The sequence below is a fragment of the Rhodnius prolixus genome, unplaced genomic scaffold (genome assembly GCF_049639745.1).
Source record: "Rhodnius prolixus isolate KJV_2025 unplaced genomic scaffold, Rpr scaffold_1, whole genome shotgun sequence".
In the NCBI taxonomy this organism is placed as follows: domain Eukaryota; kingdom Metazoa; phylum Arthropoda; class Insecta; order Hemiptera; family Reduviidae; genus Rhodnius; species Rhodnius prolixus.
The window spans coordinates 49619782-49645029 of NW_027411581.1; the positions used below are offsets into that span (position 1 = coordinate 49619782).

At 32.9% G+C, this 25248-nt stretch overlaps 1 protein-coding gene across 2 annotated transcripts in view; it reads right to left on the reverse strand.

Annotated features, from left to right (window-relative positions):
- The window catches only part of RhoGEF64C (Rho guanine nucleotide exchange factor at 64C), a 169647-nt gene that overhangs the window by 26595 nt on the left and 117804 nt on the right, over positions 1-25248 (reverse strand). For both annotated transcript variants that reach the window (XM_074142607.1, XM_074142614.1), the window contains one exon: positions 17929-18033. In XM_074142607.1, coding sequence (XP_073998708.1) covers positions 17929-18006 — 78 coding nt within the window. In that variant the 5' untranslated portion in view covers positions 18007-18033. The remainder of the gene's footprint in view (positions 1-17928; positions 18034-25248) is intronic.

Genomic DNA, 25248 nt, shown 5'->3' on the forward strand with positions numbered 1-25248 from the left:
TACTACTAAAGTAAATGTACTAACTGGCTAGCATGACTTCTATGCACAAAGTACATATTTTATATTATTAAATTCATGCAATTAGCCACTTACAACGAAAACTTTCTTTCTTAGCGCCATAAAAGCGATGCAAATTTTGAGTTTTAAACACAATTTTAAGATATTAGTTGTTCCATGGTACAAAAAGAGATTTCAATTAAATTGTAAAATACTAGATTTAGTAGGTGCAGTCTTTGGTACCGAATGCATTTTTAATAAGAATAAAGATACTTTTTTTCATACTACACTTTTTAAATATTGAAATCTTTAATGTAAATCTGTTTGAAGCAGATTAAATAATAACAGTGATTAAAAGCTGAGCTTCGTTTAAAACAAACTTCTACATTGATAAACTTATTATTTAAAACTGAGTAATAATAGTTTCGCTTGAAAAAGAGAAACGAGAAAATTAGTATTAAAGAAATCCTTAGAATCTTTTAGATGTGGGTCATTACAAAGAATAACAACTAAAAAGTGATACACTTCAATGAATCTAAAAGACCAGGGCCTCTAGTCGTGGCTGAAGTGCAACTTCTTTATAATTACCAGCTGTAATTAGGAACGGGAGCAGAGGTTTAGCGATCAACGTACCTTCTCTGCTAGGTTAAAGAAAGCGGACAAAATGACCATAAGGGAATTAAGTAGGTCTTGACTGAAAAAGGACGCTCGTAGAAGTTTTGTCTTAAGATTTGGTCTCTTGACCTTAATGACTCTCTTTTTCTTTTCTTACCGCTGATAACAGAAATTATTGAAATTGTCTCCACTATTGGAAAAGGAGATTTATAAAAAAATAGAAAAGTTAATATTTTGGAAGGAAACTTATCTTTTGAACAAAATAAGAACCAAAATGAAGGCTCGCATTTCACTTCCGATATCAGAAAGGTTTTGATAGAACATCTGACCTGAGTTCCACTTTATTTTCAGTCTTTCAGCGATTGCCTACATTAAAAAAAAAATTATCTTTAAGCTCCAAACAAGTTTTTTCACTTTTTTTCGTAACAAATGGGTTTACCAAAAATTTAAAAGGAACTACTCAGCTTTCTAAAGAGGCAATTCATCTTCTCAAAGCGGGAAATGCAGATTTAAAAAGTTGAAAGGATAGAATCACCTTTTCAGATAAGGTTTTTTGTTTTAGAGGATGTAACTGTGCATTGCGGTTATTAAAATACCTCTCTGTAACTGGCGCCAGTCTCTAAACCATTTCCTCCTGTTGCAGATATCCTAGATCTTCTAGAATCGAGAACTTTCGGGAGGGTAAGCCTTCTTCAAGCGTTTAACAACTTCTCAGGAGTCTAAATCTTTCTTGGATAATGGGATTGCAGTCAATTAGAAGACATATTGGAGTTTCATCACCTCTTCATGGAATCTGCTGGAGCCATAGCATTCTAGATTTAGCTTTAGCTTCCGAATGAATCAACAATACTTGGATTTGTCAGTTTGCTTAATTATCTGCACTTACATTCAGGCACGCCTCAGATCTACTTCGGTAATAATTGTCCAATCACATCTTTGCCTTATTTTCATTTCTTTCTTTCTTTTTTTTACAACTCCTCCTGCACAAAATCATTGGCTGCTCTGCAGAAAGGTTAAATCTGCATAAAAGGAATTTTTCGGTTTTGCCTCACCACAGCGACGGTCTACCTTATTCACGATAACATGTCCCACAGTGGGTAATTACATCTCGCCCAGATCCTAAAACATTCCTGGACCATTCTTGAGTTGATAAAACGAGAGCTCTTCGCTTTTATAGCAGCCTGACTTTTGGAGAGAATGAAACCAAATATTCCTGTTGAGGTTAAGCTATCTACGCATCTTTCTTTTGCGTGAATTTTGTCCTGAAAGATTCTAGAAAACTTCTCCAGGGGTACCTGGTCAAATAATCCATCATCAGTTAATTCAGTAGTTCTCAACTTATCTCTGCACCAAAAGATCTCATGTTTCTTCTTCTAATTGCTCATCCGAGAAGATTACAGCACTCTTTCATAGGAAGAAGCGGAAGGAACGGATGCTCTAACTGAAATTTGCAGGTGGAGTATGATGTTATGATGGGTCAACAAATAGATAAAAGACACCTTGCCAATGGGATTGACAGTATCTTATCACTTTGTATCCCCACGGTTTTCCAATTATGCAAATAAATGATAGATTAGGTTGTTTTCATTTCTATCTAAGTTTTTTTAATTATATTTTTTTAGTATGGTGGGAATGCTCGTGTTCAGGGCGCCCTCTCAGCTACTTCAATGTATAATTTGTCTCACAAACCAAAGTTGCCGATTAGCACCCTTCGATATCAATGTAGACATTATGTAGACTGGACTATTGAGTTCCAAACTCCTAAATTCGTTTAACCAGACGCTTCTTGGGCATATCTTAGCGATAGTACCTGACAAAACTCGCGCACTCCAAAACGTTAAACTATTTTAAGAAACACCAGTTTAGATTGGAAACATACTATATTTCCTTTGACATATTACAGTTTTAGAAATTCAAAAATAATTTCCCGTAAAATATATTTATTCTCGTTTATCTGAATTTTCTCAAGGAACTATTTTAATTGTAATTTACAAAATAATATTAACAATATAACGTTTGCATAAGATAGTTATGCATGTGCAGAAATTAATTAAATATTCCAGCTAATAATATAACAATGGGATTACCTAGCCAAACTTTTTTCCTTGTTTGCATTAGATAAGACAAATATTATCTTGTGGTTTCAATTAATTAAAAATAGATTTTTATTTTACTTAATACGCTTTCTAAGTTTCTTACTTGTTCCATCTTGTTACACAGGAAGGAAATATAGTATATAAGAAGAGGAGCGGGGTAAGGGCATTAAACTAAAACCATTCTGATCTATGTATAAAGCGTACAATGCAGTAAACTGTATTAAAAATGAAGGTTAGCGGTTTATACTGAAAATCAATGAACCACCATTTACATTTTACTAATTCAAATTATCTTTTAATTATTACACATTCTATTTATTAATAGGACATGACGTCGACTCGTGTAAACAGTGAAAAATAATAACTTGATCAATTGTGTTAATACATCTCCGACTAAAAAATCAAGAACAAATTAATTTTTGAAAGTAAAAGCGAATGTATTATTCAACAGCGACAGTGGAATTTGTTCGCAAGTACTTAGATAACCCACAATTACAAAGATTTTATTCAGATTTACGTAAACCTAACAAATTTTTGTGGTATCGTCAGGTTTTTATTGCCAGTCAAACAAACCTTTAAATGGTTAAATTACTTGAATTTAATGACTGTCATCTTTAAGTAGATATTTAGGGTTATTACTATCACAGAAATAACAAACTTAACATTTGAAAAGTAGATTGAATCCAGTACTCCGGTTCTGGTTAAGAAGATTCAGTGACGTTGCTATGGCTGTCACTCTTTGAATTAATGGCATTTGTTTTAGAGTTTACTGAAGGAATAGCTTCAGAAATATCGTTAATTGATTCCATGGCTTCTTTGTGAATAAACAGGTCAAATAGTTAAATATGACGAAATAGGTTTCAACCAAGGGCTAAATTCAAAACCAACAAATCAACAGAAGGACTTGTTTCGCTCATCATCGGCCGATACCCCAGATATCAGTTAAGTTGTGAAATGATGTTTAAATCTTCTTACCCAACTAATTGTAGTTGACTTTACCATTGCTTTGCTCAATCTATTTTTTGATTTCATTTCTTGTTTAGGATCGTTTTCAGTTATTGTTCTCCAAATAATGTGTCCAACGTCTCTTGCTTTGTTGCTTCCAACATCCTCTCTAAAAAGCGATTAGAGTCAAAGCTTTTCAAACAACACGAACAATAACTTTACATTTAGTTTCTTTATATTTTAACGTACGTTTAATCGTATTTGTTAGACTAATTTATTCGTTAGAACAATTTCCTGAGAAGTGACTACTTTATCTGTTTCAGTAGAGAAATCGTCCAGTAGGTAAGTAATTTTTTATTGACGACCAAACTAGCCACAAAAAATGTTATCCAGTGGCGATTAAATTGTACAAGTAATGTGTAGTTTTTGCTCTACAGATGTGTACTAATAATGCAATTTAATAAATGATTATATCAAAATAGACGCAAGCTAAATACTAAGATATAATTAAATTCATCAAATATTTATATATTTAACGATAAACTTCTTTAGACGGGTTAAAGGAGAATATATAAAATTTATATATAAAAAAATAATTATAGTTTTTAAGACGCAAGAGCTGTAATTATATTTAATGATTGAGGTTCAATGTTCGCTAATATCCTCTGCAAATGTATGAACTATTCTTTATCTCTATTGACATTGAAAGTTGGCTAAATCATGTACAAAATCCGAAGTATTTATTTTTTTTCTTTAAAATGATAGGACAGATCAAAAATAAAAATTGCATTATTAGGCACAATGTTCGACATTTTCAGTAATAAGTTGCAAGATTTATAAAAGTACATCAATGCTACTTGATTCAGTGAGTCATAATCAAACTGTTACGAATAATTAGAAACAAAAAGGGAACTGAAATTTATTTATCTGAAAGTCCAGCGTAGGCGCTTGTTTGATGGTCAAATTCAGCGTGGGCAGTAACACAGTGAATTTCAGTTTGCATCCTTGACGATTGAGGACCTCATTTCAAGGATAATACTTTCAAATACAAAAAAGTATTGGAAAGAAAAATTTCTTTCATTTATGATTAAAGCTTATGTATTATTGTTTGCTAAAAGTATTACGAATGATGGTACGTCTAAAATTTAGCGGGACGAACGTTAAATAGGTTGAAAAATAGCACTGCTTCAATTCTCAATAGTTGATTCATTTAGTAAATTTTAATTTCCCTTATTTCACATCAGGTTGTTGTGTAGTATTAAAATGAAGTAAAGAAAGCAAAATTTTCAATCTATCAGCAGGATGAATAAAATTAAATACATATAAAGAATATTTACGCAAATGTCACATGTGATCAAGTAACCTGATCTTTTTCCGGTTACTCAGTACCTAAAACACATGGATATTTTCATCCACCTTCATATATGGGACGACAGAACGTGGCTTTTTTTATCTGAACGGACTGAACCGGGATAAATCTTCAATTTATTTCAGAAATTCTACCTAAATTCTGTGAACAGCGAAAAATTGTTAATATACATACAAAATAGCGAAAAATGTTTTTCGTTTAATTTAGACAGACATTAATTGTTTGCTGTTAATTCATCTTATTGCTTTAATCTCTATAGGTAGCACTATATCATTCTAAAAGGAGGTAATACATATACTTATGTTGAAAGATGGATATATTCTAAGATAAAGGGGTCACGAAACACGAAACTATGCTTTACTTATGTAAACATCTTATGGTGTTTCGAAATTTATTTAAAGAAAAACTTTCTCATTGAGAAATACATATATGACAATCTTGACTTGCTTATCGAATGACTTTAACAATTCTCAAAAGCCTGAATGCATGATCTATCCGCTGATAACGTAGTCTTTATTGTGTAAAGGAGTGAGTAATTGAATTTTTGAAAGTCGTATTTAAGTTAATGACCAGATTTATATTAGTCTTAGTATACGTAAAGTAAACTCGGTAAAGTAACTGCACTAATTCAAAAAATACCCGAATACTCACACTCAAATCCAGAAAAATAATTGCAAGAGACTCTGACATTGTTTACACATCAGAAGATTTTGCCATAAAGTTACAGAGTTTGACGTTCCCAAAATTGTACCCCAACTTCCTGATGTTTAAAGCTGAAAACGTTTTTTTTTTATTTTTTGAAGAAGTTATCATTTATAACTTGATAGAAACTTCTTTCTTGTATTCTATTTATCTGCCATCTTGTTTGCAAAGCAGAGTATTGATCGTGTTAAACATGTTGTCGCCCATCTCATTAACTATTTCATCGTATTTTAAGTGCTTCTATCTGTTCTATACATTCTACATAACTAGGAAATGGAAAGAAATCTTAATAAGTATGTGAGATGTCTTAAGATTTTACATAATGTACGGATACTTGCACAAGGCATTATCATGTTTCATAATAACTAGTTTAGTTATAACTACTAGTATAACTTATACAAAAATGTAATTGTAACTTAAAATGGCTCGGTATACTCTCACACTGTTAGGAATATTTCTCACATTGATTACATAAGCATATTCAGTTTTGTTTGCTTTCTTGTTACATGCATTCTATTCGATTAACACACATATTTAAAAACAAAAAGAAATGTCTTCGACTAATTGTAAGTTGAAAAAATTGATGTAAAGAATAGAAATATTTTCCAATTTCACTTTTTTTTTGTGATCGACACTTTCATAAAACCTAAAACTGTGATTTAATTGTGGCAGCATTTTGGGTAATATTAAACGGTCACAGTGGGAATTGAGCAGGGAACTTAGTGCTTCACTGGACCCACAGTTCTCAGGCCAATCCATCAACCCATGGGCACTTGCCTTCCCCTGATGAACTAGGTTATGGCTAAAGGCCATTACCATTAACCTATCCCATATTTTTTCTCCTTTCCCCTTCATTTTAGTAATCCCAACCCAAGCTGAGATGGGATTGCTCGTGTCGAGGCTTTCTAATCATTACTTTTTAAAAATTAATAGAGTACTCACTAAGATGCAGTTTGTGAAACAATGTAACACACTCAAATGACATTTTGAGGAAAGCCTACACCATCCATTCTAATAGAATTATCCTAAAACCAATTCTTCTGGACAAATGATTACAATAAAAGATGAAGGTCTATGATATGTTAAGTACATAAGAAGTTATGAACAAAACTGTTCATATTGAATAGTAGTCTTCAATAATAGTTCAATAGTAGTTTTTGAGAAAGAATTTTAAAAAAGTGAATAATCCATTTTGTAAAGAGGTCCTTGTAGAGAATTTTTTTTCTAATTCGGGACATTTAGCTATTCCTGATAATGGAACTTTAAGGATAGTCTATCAATCTCTTCCTAGAAGTACCCTTGGTCGTGATTTAAAGTTGTAGATCTACAAGTCTGCAATGTATGTGCCAATGTATGAGCCGTTATTGAGACTAGCTTAGAAACGGTAAGAATCTATTCTGAAAGTGGTCGAGAGATATTCATCTTGACGTTATTGTAAGGTCTCAGTAGAAGAAGCTAACAGAATATTAACCTATTAACTAACTTCGATGATCGTTTCTTGAACTAGAATGCATAAAAAATTCACATAATGACGCTACAATGTTCTAAAACCACTTTTTCTGTTGATTATTAGATCTCAAAATGGTGGAAATACGATATCGAAAATTCCAATAATTCCAAAAGATTGCAATAATTCCACTTACTCGAGTTAGAAGGGAAAGTGAAATAGGAAAATGGTGTCTTGAATAACTGTAGTTATTACAGAAAGTAAAAAAAAAAACATGTTGGAAGTAATCTTCAGATATTTTGAAATATGGCTACAGTTATGGGTTTTTATAATTGAATGCAGTTGATTAATAAATCTTGTTCGGCACTGGTTAGTAGATATAATGGTTAGATCTAGAAGTTACATTAACAGAGAGTGGTCAGTGAATTTTAGTGCAAGCGAAATTGACGCCTACACGAAACAGGTGTTGAATAATGAAAGTGAACTTGGGACTTGTGAGAGATGAAAGTGGTCTGGCCTACTTATGAGTTCAGACAACCCCCAGCTTATAATAGAAACCCAGAGGGACTTCACTTTTTTTTTTATCTTTAAATATCCAGCCAAGAGCCACCTTTCCAATTGATCTTCGCGCGTGTGTATGTGTTAGACGGGGAGTGGTTTGTTCACATACAAATATAACTCACTATAACTCAATAATATGCTAAAAAAAAATACTTTCCAAGTCTATATTGCAAACAGAAAGTTGTTATCAACAATAAAAAGTTATTTTTATTGCTGTAACTTCTGAATTAATGATCAAATGCTTTTTTTAAAACTTTTAATTTTGTAACTTGTTAATCGTAAAATATTAAATAATTATATCGTCAGTAAATTGCAAGATAACCCTCCTTATCTCATACAAAGTACCTCCATGTTCAGTTTAATACCATCTCTTCTTCAGGTAAACGAAAGAGGTGCTTAAAAGACTGGACTCTTAGCAGAATATTTTGAGAACCCTTCTTATTATGTTCCCTTCTTGTCCTACAGCAAGATTAAGAAAGCGACGATATAGCAACAACAAAATAAGAAATTTCCCAAATTAACCTTTCATCGGACATCCCAAGTTTTGACATTCTATCTGAAGAAAGCCCTCTGCAGATCCATTTATGTACCGAGTGCTAATTGCTGAATATCCCAGTTACCCAATAGAGTGTCTGATAATAGAAGCAAGTTGACCATTGTTAGATCTTCCATCAATGTCAGAGGAAAACCCATTGTGGGTTCTGGTTGAAAAATGATAGTTTCCAAAAAATGTTCCTTCTGTTCCTACGATCTTAAGATTTATACCTTCTGTTCTTACTCGCACATACCCTCCTTCACTTAGTGAGCAAGTGCAGTAACTGAATAATCAAATTTTGATGACGGATGAAGACCCAGAACCATCAAAGCAACAGATAAAATCTAAGATATACCTTACCCTCGTGAATAGCCAATTTCTAGTAGAGCTTGGCTTCCTCTAGACCTACTTCCTTACCTCTCAAGAGTTGATAGCTACCAATTTCCATAGCTCAAGTTTCCACACCTTTGATATACTCTTCGTATGGGCTTAATAGATTTGACAGGCTTGCAGACCTATCTTAACTCTCATGCATTCCTTTTCTGGCGATTATTGCCAGAAATTCATTTGAATTTTAAAATTACATGGGAATATTTGGACAAAACATTCATTAAAATTCCTCTATTAGCCCGTAATTATTTTATAAGAACTTAAGTTTGGAAAAGAGGTTATTAGTCACAGGCAAAATCTTATGACAGACTTTAAAAAGGTAGCGTAGTATGTAAATCCAAACTAGTGCAGTTTCTATATCATTGTAACTATGTGGGCGGCTAAATGATCTAGATGAAATTTGGTTAAAACATAGAGAAAGTTAAATTGGATATATGTTCTAATTTGCCAAAACTAGTACCTTAATTGGTTCTAATTAAAATGAACTAAACTTAGTTTACACATTGTTTAACAAACCTCTGTCTAATTATTGTTGCAAACAAAAATCACATCTAAATGTTATTATGTGATGTTCTATGAATCTTTCTCCGTAAGTGACTCACACATTTTAAATTTAAATAGATAAATGCCATGTTACTTTTGGTTTAGATGCCATATTATCGGAGAGTTCCTAAGTAACTAGCATACTCTCCCCACCTTTATCTGTCGTGAAGGGTAAGTGAGGAACATCTTTTACAAGATCCTAGAGGCATTGTTTGTGATTAAAGCAAATAAAAGTTTCCAGGTAGGAGAAAAAGTAGTAATTAAGAATAATTTCAATAATGGCAGCTGGAGAGAGAGAATGTCACTTTACAATTTTTAAGTTCCATTAATATTTTGTTTTAATTTTCTATTAAACTTCAAGTGTTTCCAATTTAGCCAATTGATATTTGCTTTAAATGAAATTCTGCATTCTTTCTACTTAAGGTTTTAGTCTTTTGAGGTCTTTTTTTGGGATAGGATGAGCTCAGAAAACAACAAATTTTTCGAAAAACTAAAAAGATTTTACTATTAAAACATTGATTCATGGCAGCATTGAACTGGTAAAATACGAGTATAACTTATTAAGATTCAATTTTCTTTTACTTAGCCGAATAATAGTATTTTATGCATAATTAATAACATGAAAACAATGTACAAAAAGAAATATTATCTACAAAATTATTAAATGAAATGTACAAAGAGTGTCGAAAAAAATTGATTTGATTGAATAGAAAGCTGTTTTTAAAAATATTTTTCTTTCTTGAATGCTTTAAGGGGAAATAAAAAAAATTAGAAACTATTGAATGAAGAGAAATTAAACATAATCTTTCTCAATCAAACTAAAGTGTGTCAAAAAGTATACATATATTTTTGATTGAATCATTACTGTCACAGTGACAATTCTTTATAGATAAAATTTGCATGTAAATAAGAATGTTCACTAAACGGAGTTAAATAAAAAAGTTATAAATCCTAAGATTGAGGATATTTCAAACTTTTATTTTATTTTACTTTATTAGTAATTAAAGGAATAATAAATTTTTATTTATATGATTGAAGTTTTGAAAGCTAAAATTTAGACAATCAATTAGGCTCCTCTCTCTTGTGGGAGGCTTTTTATGTTGCTTTCCAGAACCCAAGCAAAGATTGTCTACTGCTTTTCGCCAATTTAGAAATAATTATGCAAGGTGTGGTTATATTAAGATTTCTAATAACTATAGAGCTTCATAACCTGACCAATATTTCCCACGAAGAGAATTTGCAGGGAATGTCCCGTTTTATCCATGCTTTCATCGAAAACTTTTGGGCTTTCTGAGGTTTCTTTAATCTGATTGAATGATTCTTATTTTTATTTAATTTTTTTAAAACTATTGACGAGTAATAGCCCAAATTAGGCTAATTTCCCCTTTTTATTATTGTTATTATTTAATTTAAGGCGTGTCAACATCTGATGTCATTGTTACCCGGATCCTTTTTCAATGTACTGCTGGCCTTCTACAGTGTCCTCGTTACAGTTAACATTGTCCGTGGAGGAGTTGTATAAGAAGCTGCTTGGAAGAGGTCTCTGGGATCGAAACTAGGATATCCGAGTGGGAATCCGCAAGTTAACCTTTTTTTATTTCCCTATATACTATTTTTATTTCAATTTCATTTCAGATTTGTTGAGAATATAAATATGTAGGTCTGAAGTTACATTTTCATAAAATGACTTCTAACATTTCTTCCACTTCTTCCTTCTTACTCTCTCTTTACTGTAAAGGGCCGTTACATATATTAAAAAACACATACTAATAGTTTTGTTGCAGTTTAGAATGATACCAGATTTTGTTCTATCCTCTAGCAAATAAAGATTTATTGTAAGTACTGAACTCTAATGGAGGTAAATCAGTGCTGCACTGTATTGAGATAAGTAATTAGGAAGTAACGAAGGAAACAGAGTCTTAGTTAATCACTTACATTCGGAACTTTCTAAAGTTGATAAAGCGAGAGTACCTGTTTGTTGGTGTATTTGTCCGCCTCGGAAAGATAAGTTTCCGGTAATGTAAATGTATCAATTGATAATCTAATGGTATCCGCCTTATACGGATGTAATGCTGCTATCAGTATTTCGTGTGTATATTTGTAATGATCTGCATTCCTGGACGTGATTTTTCCCTCATTTAGGAGAAGATAGACTTTTTCTTCAGCACATATTTGTACGTTTCGCTTTAAATATATATTACTTTATCACTTCTTTAACTTCTGACTTCTGTAAGGTCTTGTGGTTATTGTTAAGCCAATGAAAAGGTGATAAATGAATACCATCTAAAGGGAGTCCATCATAATCTGCACATGGGGCAGTGTGCTAGCTTCCTGAAAACCAGGTGAAGGATATTTCTTACTTTGCAGATATTAAAGGCTCTGAAATTTCTGGATACTGCATTGAGACAGTCTGCAAGCTCCGGGACCCACGCCTTTTGCGGCCCTAACACCCATCAATACTAATCTTTCTCTAGCCAACTGATTAATGTCAACAAGATAAAGTTATGCGAGACCTCAGACGTATTGCTAAATCAAGTCTGTTGGTCTCTGAGGTCTCAAAACTACCATGTTGACTTTTATAAACACTAGAAATGAGAATCACAGGCTTTTATTTTATTTTCTAGTTTAAAAATAAATTATAAGAAAGTATGCCTCTTATTAAAATAATAACAAAAAGTTTGTATAGTCATTTCGTTTTACTGTTGAACATTTTTCACAATCTCTTCTTGTAGCTAAGTGCAGCTTGAGTATGTACAGTGGTTAAAATTCTAGACAGTTCTTAAGTTCAAATTCGATATCAAGAGAATTAAATTTAATCCAATTAATAATTAACTAACAAAATCTAATACTGAAAGATAGTTTAATAAGCTGATATTTTTAAATTAGTTAAAAAAATTAATTAAAATGGCTACCTATCGTTGTGAAATAAATATATATATATATACTTTTTTTTTTTTTTCATTTGTACATCATTTGCTATGATTATTTTGTAAGACGTTCCGTTTTAATGTAACGTGCAACAGTTCTTCATATTGATGTCAACTTTAATTGCTTCACTTTTATTATAATTAACAATTATTTGCCTGTACTGTTACAATAAGTATATTTCAGTTCTGATTGTTAAATTATTTGTTTTCTCTATTATTTATTACATAAACAATCGCTCGTTGGTTCGGCTAACAGAATGAAATCCATTACAAAGAGGCTGTCTTCTGTGGTATGAAGTCCCGGTTGCAGCTGCAATAATCATATTTCTTAATGAAGTTAACTGTTGATGCGCATGGTAGAACTATGAAATAGAACTGCAATCAGAGCTGAACACTTTCATATTTACTTCCTTTCAATTTTTTTGTGAATCTAAATTTTATAGCAGCACAAGTTTAAATAATAATAGATTCTCAACTAGGGGAAAAGGTTGGAAATATTTAGAAGTTAAAGAGCATATAGATATCATTGTCTTACTTTGTGATTTATTGGTGTCATTACTAGCTATTTATTTACTACGTTTTACTGTATGTTTAATCTAGATCTTTCCATTGTATTGGTGTTTATCCGAACTTAACGACCTATCTAACAGCTGTTGAGCATAAATAATTATTTTTTTTTTTGTATTTATTTATTTGTTTGCAACTGTACAAAAATATACATCTAGCAAAAGTGTAGTACAAAGAAACATTTGATTGTGCCACAGAACTGGCTCAGTGCCACAACCAGGATGACGGGATGAGAGAAACCAGCCAGCGCTGGAACTCTCTAGGAACTTATTGGGGTTTAGGAGGCAATGAGGTCACGTGGCCAACGCCGCTTTAGACGACCTGGAGGATGTCAGGATGGGACAATGTGGATAGTGATTGAGCCAGAGGATTTGGGTGATCAGAGAGTTTGCTGTGGAAATTTAGGAACCGGGTGTGGATTAACTGATTTACGTAGGGAATATTGAGATCATGATGAAGGGTGCGGTTGGAGACATAGAATGGTGCGTTAACGATTCGGCGGAGGACTTTAGACTGGAAAGATTGGATTGGATGAATGTTGGATGGTTTGGCGGAGCCCCACAATTCTGCTCCATATGTCCATATTGGTCGTAATAGTGTTTTGTAAAGTGTAAGTTTGTTTTGTACGTTCATGGAGGATTTCGGTCCAAGGAGTCTCCTTAGTCTTGTGTGAAGGTTCCAGGTTAGACGGCTGTCTAGGTAGAGCCCTAGATAACGAACCTGTGTGGAAGTCGGTAGGTCAGTATTGTTAATAGTTAGTGGAGGGCAGGTCTGTCTTCGTAATGTGAATGTCACCTGTAAACATTTGGTGTGTTAAGTTTAATCCTCCATGTTCGGCACCAAGCTTCTATGAGCTCAAGGTGTTCTTGGACAATGATAGAGACTTGAAGAGGATCTGGATGGGAAGATAGTGTGGCGGTGTCCATCGGCGTAGGTTGTGATTAGGGTTTGGGGATGGGTAGGGATGTCAGCAGTATAGATGGTGTATTGGATCGGTCCAAGTAGGGCATAAATAATAATACCTAGTTTAAAATAAATAGAAAGGCTATCGGAAAATTATTTCTGTCGTTGCCTGAAATATTATTCTGTCAAGTAATCAAACTAATTGGAAGTCTGTCAGAAATAAAACACGAGGCGATCGTTATTGTCCGTTGAATCAATAGGTTTTGTTGGCTAATACAGAAGGCTGCAGGGTCAGAATGAAATGGCTGCATAACGCTGTAAAAAAGTAAATCTTTTTTTTTTCGAAATTTTGAAATTGCACGATAACAGGAAAGACTTGGATTTCTGCTCTGATTTCCTCAACATTTTTTTTGAATTTGTAAACCCAAAATTTGTTGGTTGTTTTTAATCAGTACCGGAACTTACGCTCTTCCCTGCTCATGATCTAAGTAATATAATAATACACTAACAACAGATTCCACAGTGGACTCGATATTTCAAGAGAACTTGTAACGAGCCCAATGCTAAAAACCTATTTCTAACTTTGTGCTATTCCATACGTTCCACGTGCAAGCAATCATATGATCAACAGATTTGTGTTCACCACAATAACAACGATAAGCCTTCACAAGCCCTAATCATAATCCAAATGTGTAACTCTAAGATTTTTCTTAGGCTACGGTTACATCTGACCGAAATAAAGCGTGGGACAGAAGATCTCAACACAGACTCCCAGAGCTTTGATATGGTCTGATTATGAGGTTGAAAGATAGGAACGTCAATTAAAAACTTCCAGCATATTCCTTCAGTACTTTAATAATAAGGCAGCCAACCAAGACTAAATGTAAGGAGAATAACAACTGAAAGGAGGCCAAAAATGAGCAGCGATCCATGGAAATGATTCTTAAGTAAAAGCAAAATATGGTGTTTAATGGTCGTAAACATTCTTATTATGAATAGCAATTAATGCCGACAAACGGAAGTAATGGTGACTGTCAGAGAAAAATATTACAAAAACGAAATGTAAAATGAATGGAAGTGATATAAAATTTTAAAAGCGAATTTGTAGAGTCAATGAAGAAGATGTCATGAATGTAAAAAAATATCATGCTATTTAACAATGTCGGCAAAAATGATCTATGAAAACTGCTTGCATCATGTTTTCTAGTCAAAACAGATATGAACATAATTGTTTTCACATAAATATTCTGTTATGTAGGTCAACAGATTCGAATAGTTCAAACAAATTTATATAGAGAATCGCTCCAGACATTATTGTTTCATCTTTTTGCTGCTAGTTTGTTTGTTTTAATTCACAAATGACGTTAGTGAAGTTTTCATTCAAGAAATCAGGAAAATAAAAAGGTTTTACCTCCATTTTGTACGTCTCTCTCAGACTCTGTAGAAAATAGAAAATCTGAAAATATCTAATTAAAATAGAAATGATAAAAAGACCGAATTAGGTTTTCCGCTTTGATGCTATTGTCGCTTATTTTACTTTATTTGCTTTAGATCTCGGCCAAAATCCGGAAGATGATTGATAAGGATTTGTACCACAATCTTCGCCTTTATGAGAAAACTCAATAAATTTCTTTCCTTTGCAGGAGAAACTAGTTCTTTTCAATACTTTAAAGTATTTTTCATTTGATTCGTTCATTTTTCAATTATTTTCATTTACAGTTAGATTTTATTTACTATTTTATCTAATATATATCTTTAATTAATTTTATTCTGTTTTGATGCGCAATGTGCAGTTCAACATTCTGTTTATGTATTCTAATCGTCCTGACCCCACAAGTTTTCTATCTATTGACCATAACTTATTTGACTTCTCTCTTTCAAGAAACTTGGTTTAATGCAGTTGCTGTGTTATTGCTGTGGTGTTCAAAAAGGCAGTAAATTGACTAAGGAAACGATTTGTTGCAAGCTTTGCGAGATTATCGAATTGCCATTTTAGGCAAAAGATATATTAAGATTACAAGCTAACTAAATCTTATTTTTTTATCAGATAAAACGAAAATGTGTGGGCTAAAAAAAGAAGTTTAAAAAAAGTTAGATGTGGTGTGTGTAACATGTACATTTATTGTACACCCACGTTTACAGCCTATTTTGGTAAGGATAAACTTCTAAATATCTTTAAACAGGGTTACATTGTATATATTAAGATTCAAGCAGTTACAATGATTTCATCAGTCATGGTCGCTTATCCATAAAATGCCAATTGTTTATGCTTTTTGTGTATTAAAATTTGTAAATTAGTTTAAAACGTTTCCCTTTGTCGGCGTAAATGCATGCATTGTTGATTATCATATTAGTAAACGGCAAAACATACTGGTTAACTGCAATTATTTATTAAAGTGTTAGAAACATTTACAACCAACTAAATTGAAGACAAACTGAAACTATTGGATGAAAAGGAAAACTCTCAAGAATTAAATTTGCAAAGAAAACTTATGATTTTTCAAAGATTAATTGGTTATTGAAAAGGATTACCTTCTTAAGTTAGAATTTTAGGTGATATCAACATTTCCCTTAAATATTAACCCCATTAATTTCTCAACAGAAAAGAAATAAAGAACATGAGAATATCAGTGACACTGAAGGTAGTGAAAAATGGGATCGAATTATATTACTTAGAAAAGTGTAAACAAATATTTAGCGAAATATTATATCTGAAGAGTACTTTCTAATTCTGTGCTAATGTACGAAGAAACAAGATAGTTGGTCAAATGACGAGAAGAATGGTTGCAGTTAAACTTAATGCCATCTGAGACTCTCCAAGATTGGGCTGAAGGCCTTCACGTAGACGGATAAACCAATTCCGTATTTAAACAACTCAAACAGCTATTTGTAAGTAAGTTACACAATAATGTGAGCACTTTAATTTTCCAATTTTTTTAAAACATCGCAGAAATTAACAATTGTAAAATTAAAAGTAGTTCAAGAGATAAGTAGATATATGAGGTGGTGATTGTATCTGGCTTAAAATTATAATTTAGTCAGAAAAAGTCCCTTCTTACTGAACTGGGATTGGGGGTTCGCACACCTCATACTTTACTTGGGACTCTACCCAAAAATAAGTTTAACAGTATTTTCTTAAAAATAAATATGTTACTGTTTACTTGAGGTTCACTTAGTATCTCAAATTTTTAAAACTCTAAAAATTTTGAACTGTACCTTCGCTCAACTGATTTATAAGCTGTAGTTATTTTATCATTGGTTAGGGAAGATTAAAAAAAAATTAAAAACTAACTCATTTCTGCCAGCATTTTCGGTTAACCAAATCTATGGGTATCAGATTCTGGGAGGTTAGTGAGTTATATGACCCCCAATAATTTCGAAACAGAAAAGAAATTAAGAACATGAGAATATCAATGACCATAAAACTAGTGAGATTATCTGTTTACTTCATACATGCTTAAAATCATCTTTCTGTTCTTAAAACATGTATTTTGAATAAATACTTAATTTTCAAAAATTTGACAACGTTTCTTATGTCGAACATATGCAACTTGCATTCACCAGGAAGTTTGCCGGTACAATAGCACAGATTGCACTTTTCAAAATCAGTTCCAAAATTAAGATCACAGACTTAAGTAAGAGCACAAAATAAATTTGGCTCGGCAGGGGTCTACCACTTTTACCAAAATACGTATTATATGATGTTGTATGAATCGATCTTTCGTGATTTTCTTAGATAATATAAATTTGGTGGCAACGATTCATTCGTAACAATAACGGCACGATATCAGGTAATATGTAAAATGGTTGTCCTTTTTACACATTTTTATGTTTAAAAATAATAAATGAAAGCATATATCACATAAATAATTCGAATTTGATTTGAAATTTGCTACAATTTAAGTTTATTCAATTCAAACAGCTTATTTTATATATAAATTATAATGCTAAATTTTTCTGTTGATACCGACTAAAAAGAGGAATAAATAAATTTTTGAATGTAAAAACAATCTAGAAATATAATCTGGTAAATAAATAAATATATAACGTAAAAAGGGGAGACAAACAAATGGCCTTTCTGTTACCAACTCTTCCATTATTAAAACCGAACAGGATGTAGGAGAACAAGGAAAGGATGCAGAAGACATTTAGACATCTGAAAGTGTAGATTAGCTATTTTATAAGGAAAAAGATAATGGGACTAGTCTGAATTTGTGAGGCCTCTTAATTTAACGGCAGCTTATCTATCAGGAGATAACCAACCACAGGAACCAACCAATAGAAGGCCCGATAAATGGTTCCGGTTGGACAAACTATGCACAACTTCATACCTGTATTGGGAAATACTGCAGATGTGGAGTGGACAATCCGTTCTCCTGATGTCTCCTCATTATTAGTGAGCCCACCATTTCATTGGTAGTCTTATCCGGGACATTCTGGAAATAGAAATAATTATTTTTAGAAATGGTCATTCCAATATCTTAATAATTATAGCAACCTGTTGACGCCAAATTATATTTTTTCTACTTAAGAGTTTTTTAAATGAATTATTTGCTACTGTTCAGTCTATGTACAGTAGCAAATGAGTTCATACAAAACATATAATACAATTGTGTCACCGAGCTGTTCAGCGCCTCTTCCTGTAGGACAGAAATCAGCTAGGTCTGGTAAATGAGGGCAAAGAGGAATTAAAAGTACTGCATGTTTGCTAGATAATAGAACGAAATTGCGATAAAACTAAGATGGCGAATAGATGTATAAGAGGAAAAGATAATATTTCAGAGGATTATTTCAGATGCAAAGCTTAATGTTCGCAATTTGGACTTCCTTTAAATGTTACGATAATGCGCAGAAAAAGGAAGGACATTGGCAGTGACATGCGATGAGAGCGGATGGTACAAACAGGTGTCATGTTCCAACCTATTTAGACTTATTTAGTACTAAAACATTCTCAGAGTTATATATAATTATATATTATGTTAAATTACATAATATGAACTTAATAAAATATCTCATTAGTGGACACAATAACCTTCACAGCTGATGAACCTTAGAGAAAGTATCGTAAAGTAACCTTGGCAACACTATTTTTAACTATTCCTAGCAAAAATCAACTGTTCGGAAAAATAATGTTGAAATTCTTAGTACATATTCTCTAAAATGTCTAATTTACGTCTACTAGAGAAAATTACTTTGAAAAAATTAGGGCAATCTGTTTGTAATATCGGAAATGGATTAAAAAACATTAATTGAAATTTTAATTTTTCTGCATTATTGTTTAAACTACAGTTTCTAGATGCTATTCAATCTATCCAACTCAGTGGCTGAAGTATAGAAAGTTCCAGAATGATTCTACAAGCTAGCTTGATAAAGTTAAGCTATCATTAATGATTAAAAAATAGATCGCTGCTTTGAATTTTTTTTAAAATTATTATTTTTTTTGTTTATGATTTAAGGCGCGTCAATATCTGAGGTTATTGGCGCCCTAAGCTTTTTCCAGTGCACTGTCGGGCCTTTGGACAATGTTCTCTCGTTACAGACAACACTTCACCAGACAGGGAGCTGTAAGAAGCTCCTAGGAAAAGAAAATCTAAGGGCCAGCAGCTGGATTCGAACCCGGGACCTCCGCGTGGGAATCCAATACGCTAACCGCACAGCTAATCCCTTCCTGCTATTATTAGAATCACTGATTGCCGTTAGTTTAACCTTCCAGTACCCTTCCTGGAGGATTGTTTTTGGAACTTGAAATGTAGCTCAAACTACGGAATGCCAGAAACAATAATCTAAACCTTAAATCGTCCTCTTACGGTGCAAATAACTCCATCTCTCAGTTCACCAGTGTTTGAGCACTTTATTTCAAATTTTAGATTGAAAATAACTACAAAAATAAAAAATAATAAATCCTATAACCTGAAATGTTACTATTTATTGTCTAGAAAACAATCGTTCAGTAAGTTTAGTTGGAGTTAAAGTTATGGCTGTGCACATTCATTTGATTTCATTATTTGTTATATTTGTCTTATAATTAACTTGGACCGACTTTAAATAATCATGATTCACGAAAACCAATAAAGAGCTCTTTACTAGGAAAATAGAGCGACATTTGCTATAGACTCTGTTCGTGTTTGGTTTAAAGTTAGTATTTTGTAGTTCCACGTTATAATGGTAAGAAGGTGGGCGGTTGGCAACAAAAGGCCCGACGACCCTTGACCGATAGCGGAACAATAACGGCGCAGTAGATTACACGGTAAGACAGCGATCACCCCATTTACTGTTACCGCACCGAAAGAAAGAACTTCCCAAATTGTTAGTCTGCACTGAAATCATTATTATCTTGTTCTCAGTTCTGTTATGCATCTAGGTTAACTTATAGCTAGTGAACAGTGACTAAAAGTTGTATTCCAGAAAAGTTACTTTTATTCATTTTATTTTATTTTATTTGACTATTTCATAATTTAGAAAAAAAAATCTTATATTATTGACTATTTTCTTTTGCATCTTTTATAGTTTCCCGACTTTTGAACACTGTGGACCGTTAGAATATTACCTTTGTTATAGAGTTCTACTACAGACAAAAAAGCAAAATTTAGGTTTTGGCAATCATTTTAGATTTGGTCAGCTTAAAATGATATAAATCTCATAACAAACCATTAAAAATTGAGAAGAAAATGTAAATAATAGGCGAGTATGTCAGGAATGTGTTCTAAATTAGTAAAGCTGTGAAAAATCCTTTTCAAGTTGGCATGGTAAAGATATAAGGACAACGGTTAGCAAGTAAGCGCTAGAATGTTAATTTTCTTTTCGAAGAAAAAAAGTAGACGTTCATAGGAATCTGCTAATTAGTAGAAATTGTTCCGCTAAGAATTCTATCGCATCCTTAAACGAGTGAATTTTTACAGCAACTTTCTTTAATTTGGAAACGTAGAATAACATTCTGAAACTCTAGGGGAGAGGTTGAGTTTAAGAAGGTCTGGATCTTAAGAGTTAATTTAAGCCTAAATATGTCGGCACCAGTTTGCTATAATCTGACAGAAGAAGTTGCCAAAACTTTGGCAAAAAGTCGCTTAATTTTTTAGCATTTTTATGTTTTTAAATTACCCTACATTATTGCAAATTGTCTTTTGGAGATTAATAAATCAAAATGGGAAGGTTTGCTCCACGTAGGTTTTTATAATTCAGAGGAACTTTTAACTGACAAATTTTTAACATATCTAATATTTAAAAAAATTAAGAATTATTTGAATTAAATAAGTAATCTATATTATATATGTACGAGGGTCGTTTGAAAAGTCCGTGCGAAGTCAGAGAGATAGCACCACTGGCGCGTATCGAGGTTATGTTTAGTTAGTAGCATCTCTTGGAAGAGCACACACCAAGTTTCAGCCAGATCGGTCTATTTCTTTGTGTTTGGCATTCGTTTGAATCGAGGAAGTCGAGTGATTTTCAAAAAATGGACGAAAAAGAATTTCGTGTGTTGATTAAACACTACTTTATGAAAGGCAAAACGCTTCAGGTGACTAAAGAGAAGCTTGATAAACATTAACATTATGGTGACTCTGCACCTTCGATTAGAACAGTTTATAAGTGGTTTCAAAATTTTCGGAGTGGCCATATGGGCACAAGTGACGCTGAACGTTCTGGACGCCCTGTTGAGGTTACTACTCCAGAAATCATTGATAAAATCCATGATATGGTGATGGATGACAGAAGAGTGAAGGTGCGTGAGATTGCTAGTGCTGTGGGCATCTCGAATGAACGGGTACATAATATTTTGCATCAACATTTGGACATGACAAAGCTATCCGCAAGATGGGTGCCGCGATTGCTCACGCTTGACCAAAAACGAAATCGTGTGAAGTGTTGCAAGGACGGTTTGCAGCTGTTCAAGAAGAATCCGCATGACTTTAAGCGTCGTTTCGTCACTGTGGATGAAACATGGATACATCACTACACTCCTGAGACCAAAGAACAATCTAAACAATGGGTTACCAAGGGGGAATCTGCGCCAAAAAAGGCGAAGACCGTTCCTTCGGCCGGAAAGTTTATGGCAACTGTCTTTTGGGATTCGCAAGGAATAATCCTCATCGACTATCTGGAAAAGGGTAAAACTATTACAGGTGCATATTATTCATCGTTATTGGACCGTTTGAAAACCGAGCTGCAAGAAAAACGCCCACGATTGGCCCACAAAAAAGTCCTTTTCCATCACGACAACGCACCAGCTCACACCACAGCAGTTGTGGTCGCAAAATTAATGGAAATAGGGTTCCAACTCGTTTCACACCCCCTCTATTCTCCAGACTTGGCTCCCTCGGACTACTATTTGTTCCCCAATATGAAGAAATGGCTGGCGGGAAAAAGATTTTATTCAAACGAGGAGGTGATTGCAGAAACGAATGGCTATTTTTCAGACTTGGACAAATCCTATTATTCGGAAGGGATCAACAAACTAGAGCAGCGTTGGACGAAGTGTATAAGCCTAAAAGGAGTCTATGTTGAAAAATAAAAAAGGTTTACCCCAAAAAATTAAGTAGTTTTTATTTTTGCACGGACTTTTCAAACGACCCTCGTACATATACAGTATATACTAGAATTAGATTCTTATATATTACTACAAAATAAATAAATAACTGTGATTGCTGGTGACCATAAATAAAACTTGAAGGAAAATCTTGTAAAAACAATTAAAAAAGAGGTGGAAACCTGAAAAAATTGTAACAGTCTGTGAGGTACGGTTCAACGAACTGATATGTAGCATGCAACTAACCTAAATACATCTAAAATAAAACATATTTCCCTTTCTGAATGAGGAAGTGATTTTAGTAATATTTAAATTAGGGAGTTTTCACATGGGACAAGAAAGAGGGAAGATAAATTTCCTTTATTTATATAAATCCAGGTAATAATTTTATTTATCGCAATTATATAAATCTTATTAGTTATATAAAATAACACGACCGTTAATTAGGTCATGTGATTAAATAATTGAAGTCGCAATATGCCTTAATTTTATGGTAAAATGTTATTACTCCTTGTTTGACGTAAGCAGGTCGCTTTGATTCTAATCATCGTTAAAAAGTGCTTCAAAGAAAGGCTTGATTCGTAACGAACAAACATGGAGTTATCTCATTCAGCATCAATAAAGTTAGAATTATCTAAAAATAATGAAATGCGAAAGAACACTAAAGTAGTTATACCGTGGCAGCTCAACTTTGTAAAGTAGATAGCGACGCTCTTTCTGATGATCCTGAAGGACATGTGTAAGTTTAAGTCCGGTATGAAGCAATCACGTACTGTCAGCGATCAATGTCCTGACAAGGACGGTTGGTTAAAGGTCGTCACTTTTAAATATGATGATTTTAATATTTCCAGCAAATTAACTGTAATTGATACCACTAGAAATCACGCTGTAAAGATTGACTCCCCAATCGTTTGAGGTAGCCCCACTTTATTTGAGGCATCCTTTCAATCAAACCAAAGAACTTGTGCTCTATATTGTCTCACCACAAAGGGCTCCCTCTATTCATTAAAATATGCATACTTATTTCGTAGCGCACTGTTGCGAAATAGATAGTAGTAACCCTTGGCCATGTCACTTGATCTTAAAGCCAATTATGTCAACAGTATTTCACAAGCACTTATTACCTCCTTGAAATATTCCTAATCTTTCTCTTCCACATCAATAACCCGCATATCTCTATCGAAGAAAAGACTAAACTGGAAATATAAAAGCCTATTTACAAAGTATTGTGCTAAACCTCTATCCATGAATGAATATAAAATGTATTTTGTTTCAATACCGTTATAATGTATTGTATTACCGCTTTTTTTATATTAACAAACAAATTACTATAATTAATATAATCAATTATTTAGATAGGTTTTTAATTCCATTTCGTGCCGCAGGCCACTTAAATAGGTTACACGGGCCACATACGGCCCTCCGGTAGCACAGGTCGGATTTAAAGCTAAAAAAAAAAGTCTTTGAACCTACCTAATCTTGAGTTTTATTGTTATGCATCCATTCCAAATAAGAATTTATTAGTATATTTATGAAGACAACTATTCAAAATAATTTGATTGACAAAATGATACTCAAATGGTAATTAATTAACTATGAATAGATATCTCAAACTAGAGATTATAACTTTATGTTTGAAGAATAAAACAAAAATAAATATATTACAAAAATATTGCGAAATAAATGCCCTTTCAAGATTATGGATGGTGCTATTATGATGTTAGACGTAGTAATGTAAAAATAACCGCTTGTGATAATCAAGTTAAAGTTACACATAGAAATTTAAACATTTTGTTTCATACATCACATTTATTTAAAGATATATTTTATCTATTGTTTTATATCTGTAGGTGTAAAGACAGTATGGGGGATCCTTTCACTTAGATGGCTCACTAGACACCGATTGTGAAGGGAACATTCACCATCCTTATGGTTATAGACGGTAACCTTTCTAAATAGTTAGATGATAGTAACATTATCTAGTTTCACACAATTACTGGGAGGAAGATTCCTTATTGTAGTGCACTGTGTACTTAGAGTGCGTAAGTACCTTTTTATTTCGAACTTACATACATCTATACTGGATGAGGTTGTACCAGTGAGAGAACACTTGTCTTTAAAATAGAAACTTATCGACTTGATTCCTGCATGTATAACAGTAATACTTTGGCTCTGATATTACGCTCGAGATCAGAATAATGTCTATCATTCAATCTTCATGTGGCTTTTACATTACTACGTCTAACATCATAATAGCACCATCCATAATCTTGAAAGGGCATTTATTTCGCAATATTTTTGTAATATATTTATTTTTGTTTTATTCTTCAAACATAAAGTTATAATCTCTAGTTTGAGATATCTATTCATAGTTAATTAATTACCATTTGAGTATCATTTTGTCAGGTCCACAAGGTCGTTATGACTCCGGTTGAAAGCTTACGCGATTCCGGAGTTTGGTGTTAGCCACTGTGAGTGTCGTATCGCTCTGCGTTATTTGAGTTTTTTCCTTAGTTTATACGTGGAATTTCAGTTTGATTTTTGGTGTGATTGTGCATTTAATCGTAATCATTATTGTGTTTAAATTTCAAAAAAATCTATCGAGTACTTTTCTTTTTATCAATAATTTAAATAGTACTATTTTAATAAGTTAAGAAGTTTGGAACAGTAATTTTGTGTGGTGGGGCAGTGCAGAGAACCCTAGTGGTGGGGTTTTATTTATTTATTAACTTTTATAAAGAATAGACTTTGTTTTTGTGACCGGATAGATAAATAGAGCGGTGCGCTCGTAGGGTCTTTGTCTTACGTCATATCCATATCTGGTTATACTTTAAATGTCAAGGTCGTTAAAAGACTATTTATTAAAGGAGTCTCCGGATCAGAATAAGAGAGAACAAATTAAAAGATCGCGATCTTCTCCTGAATTTGGTCAAGATAGGGTTAAAATAAGAAAAAGTTCTGTTTGTAAAATACCTTTTAACATGGAAAGTGAACTGGATGTTGGTAAAATCTCCTTGAGTAAATTATTGGCTGAATTTAGCGCCATGATAGATGCTAAGAGACTTGCTCGTAAGGAGGATTTGGATGAGCTGAAAATTCAGTTTTCTGCCTTACAGGATGAAAATAGGTT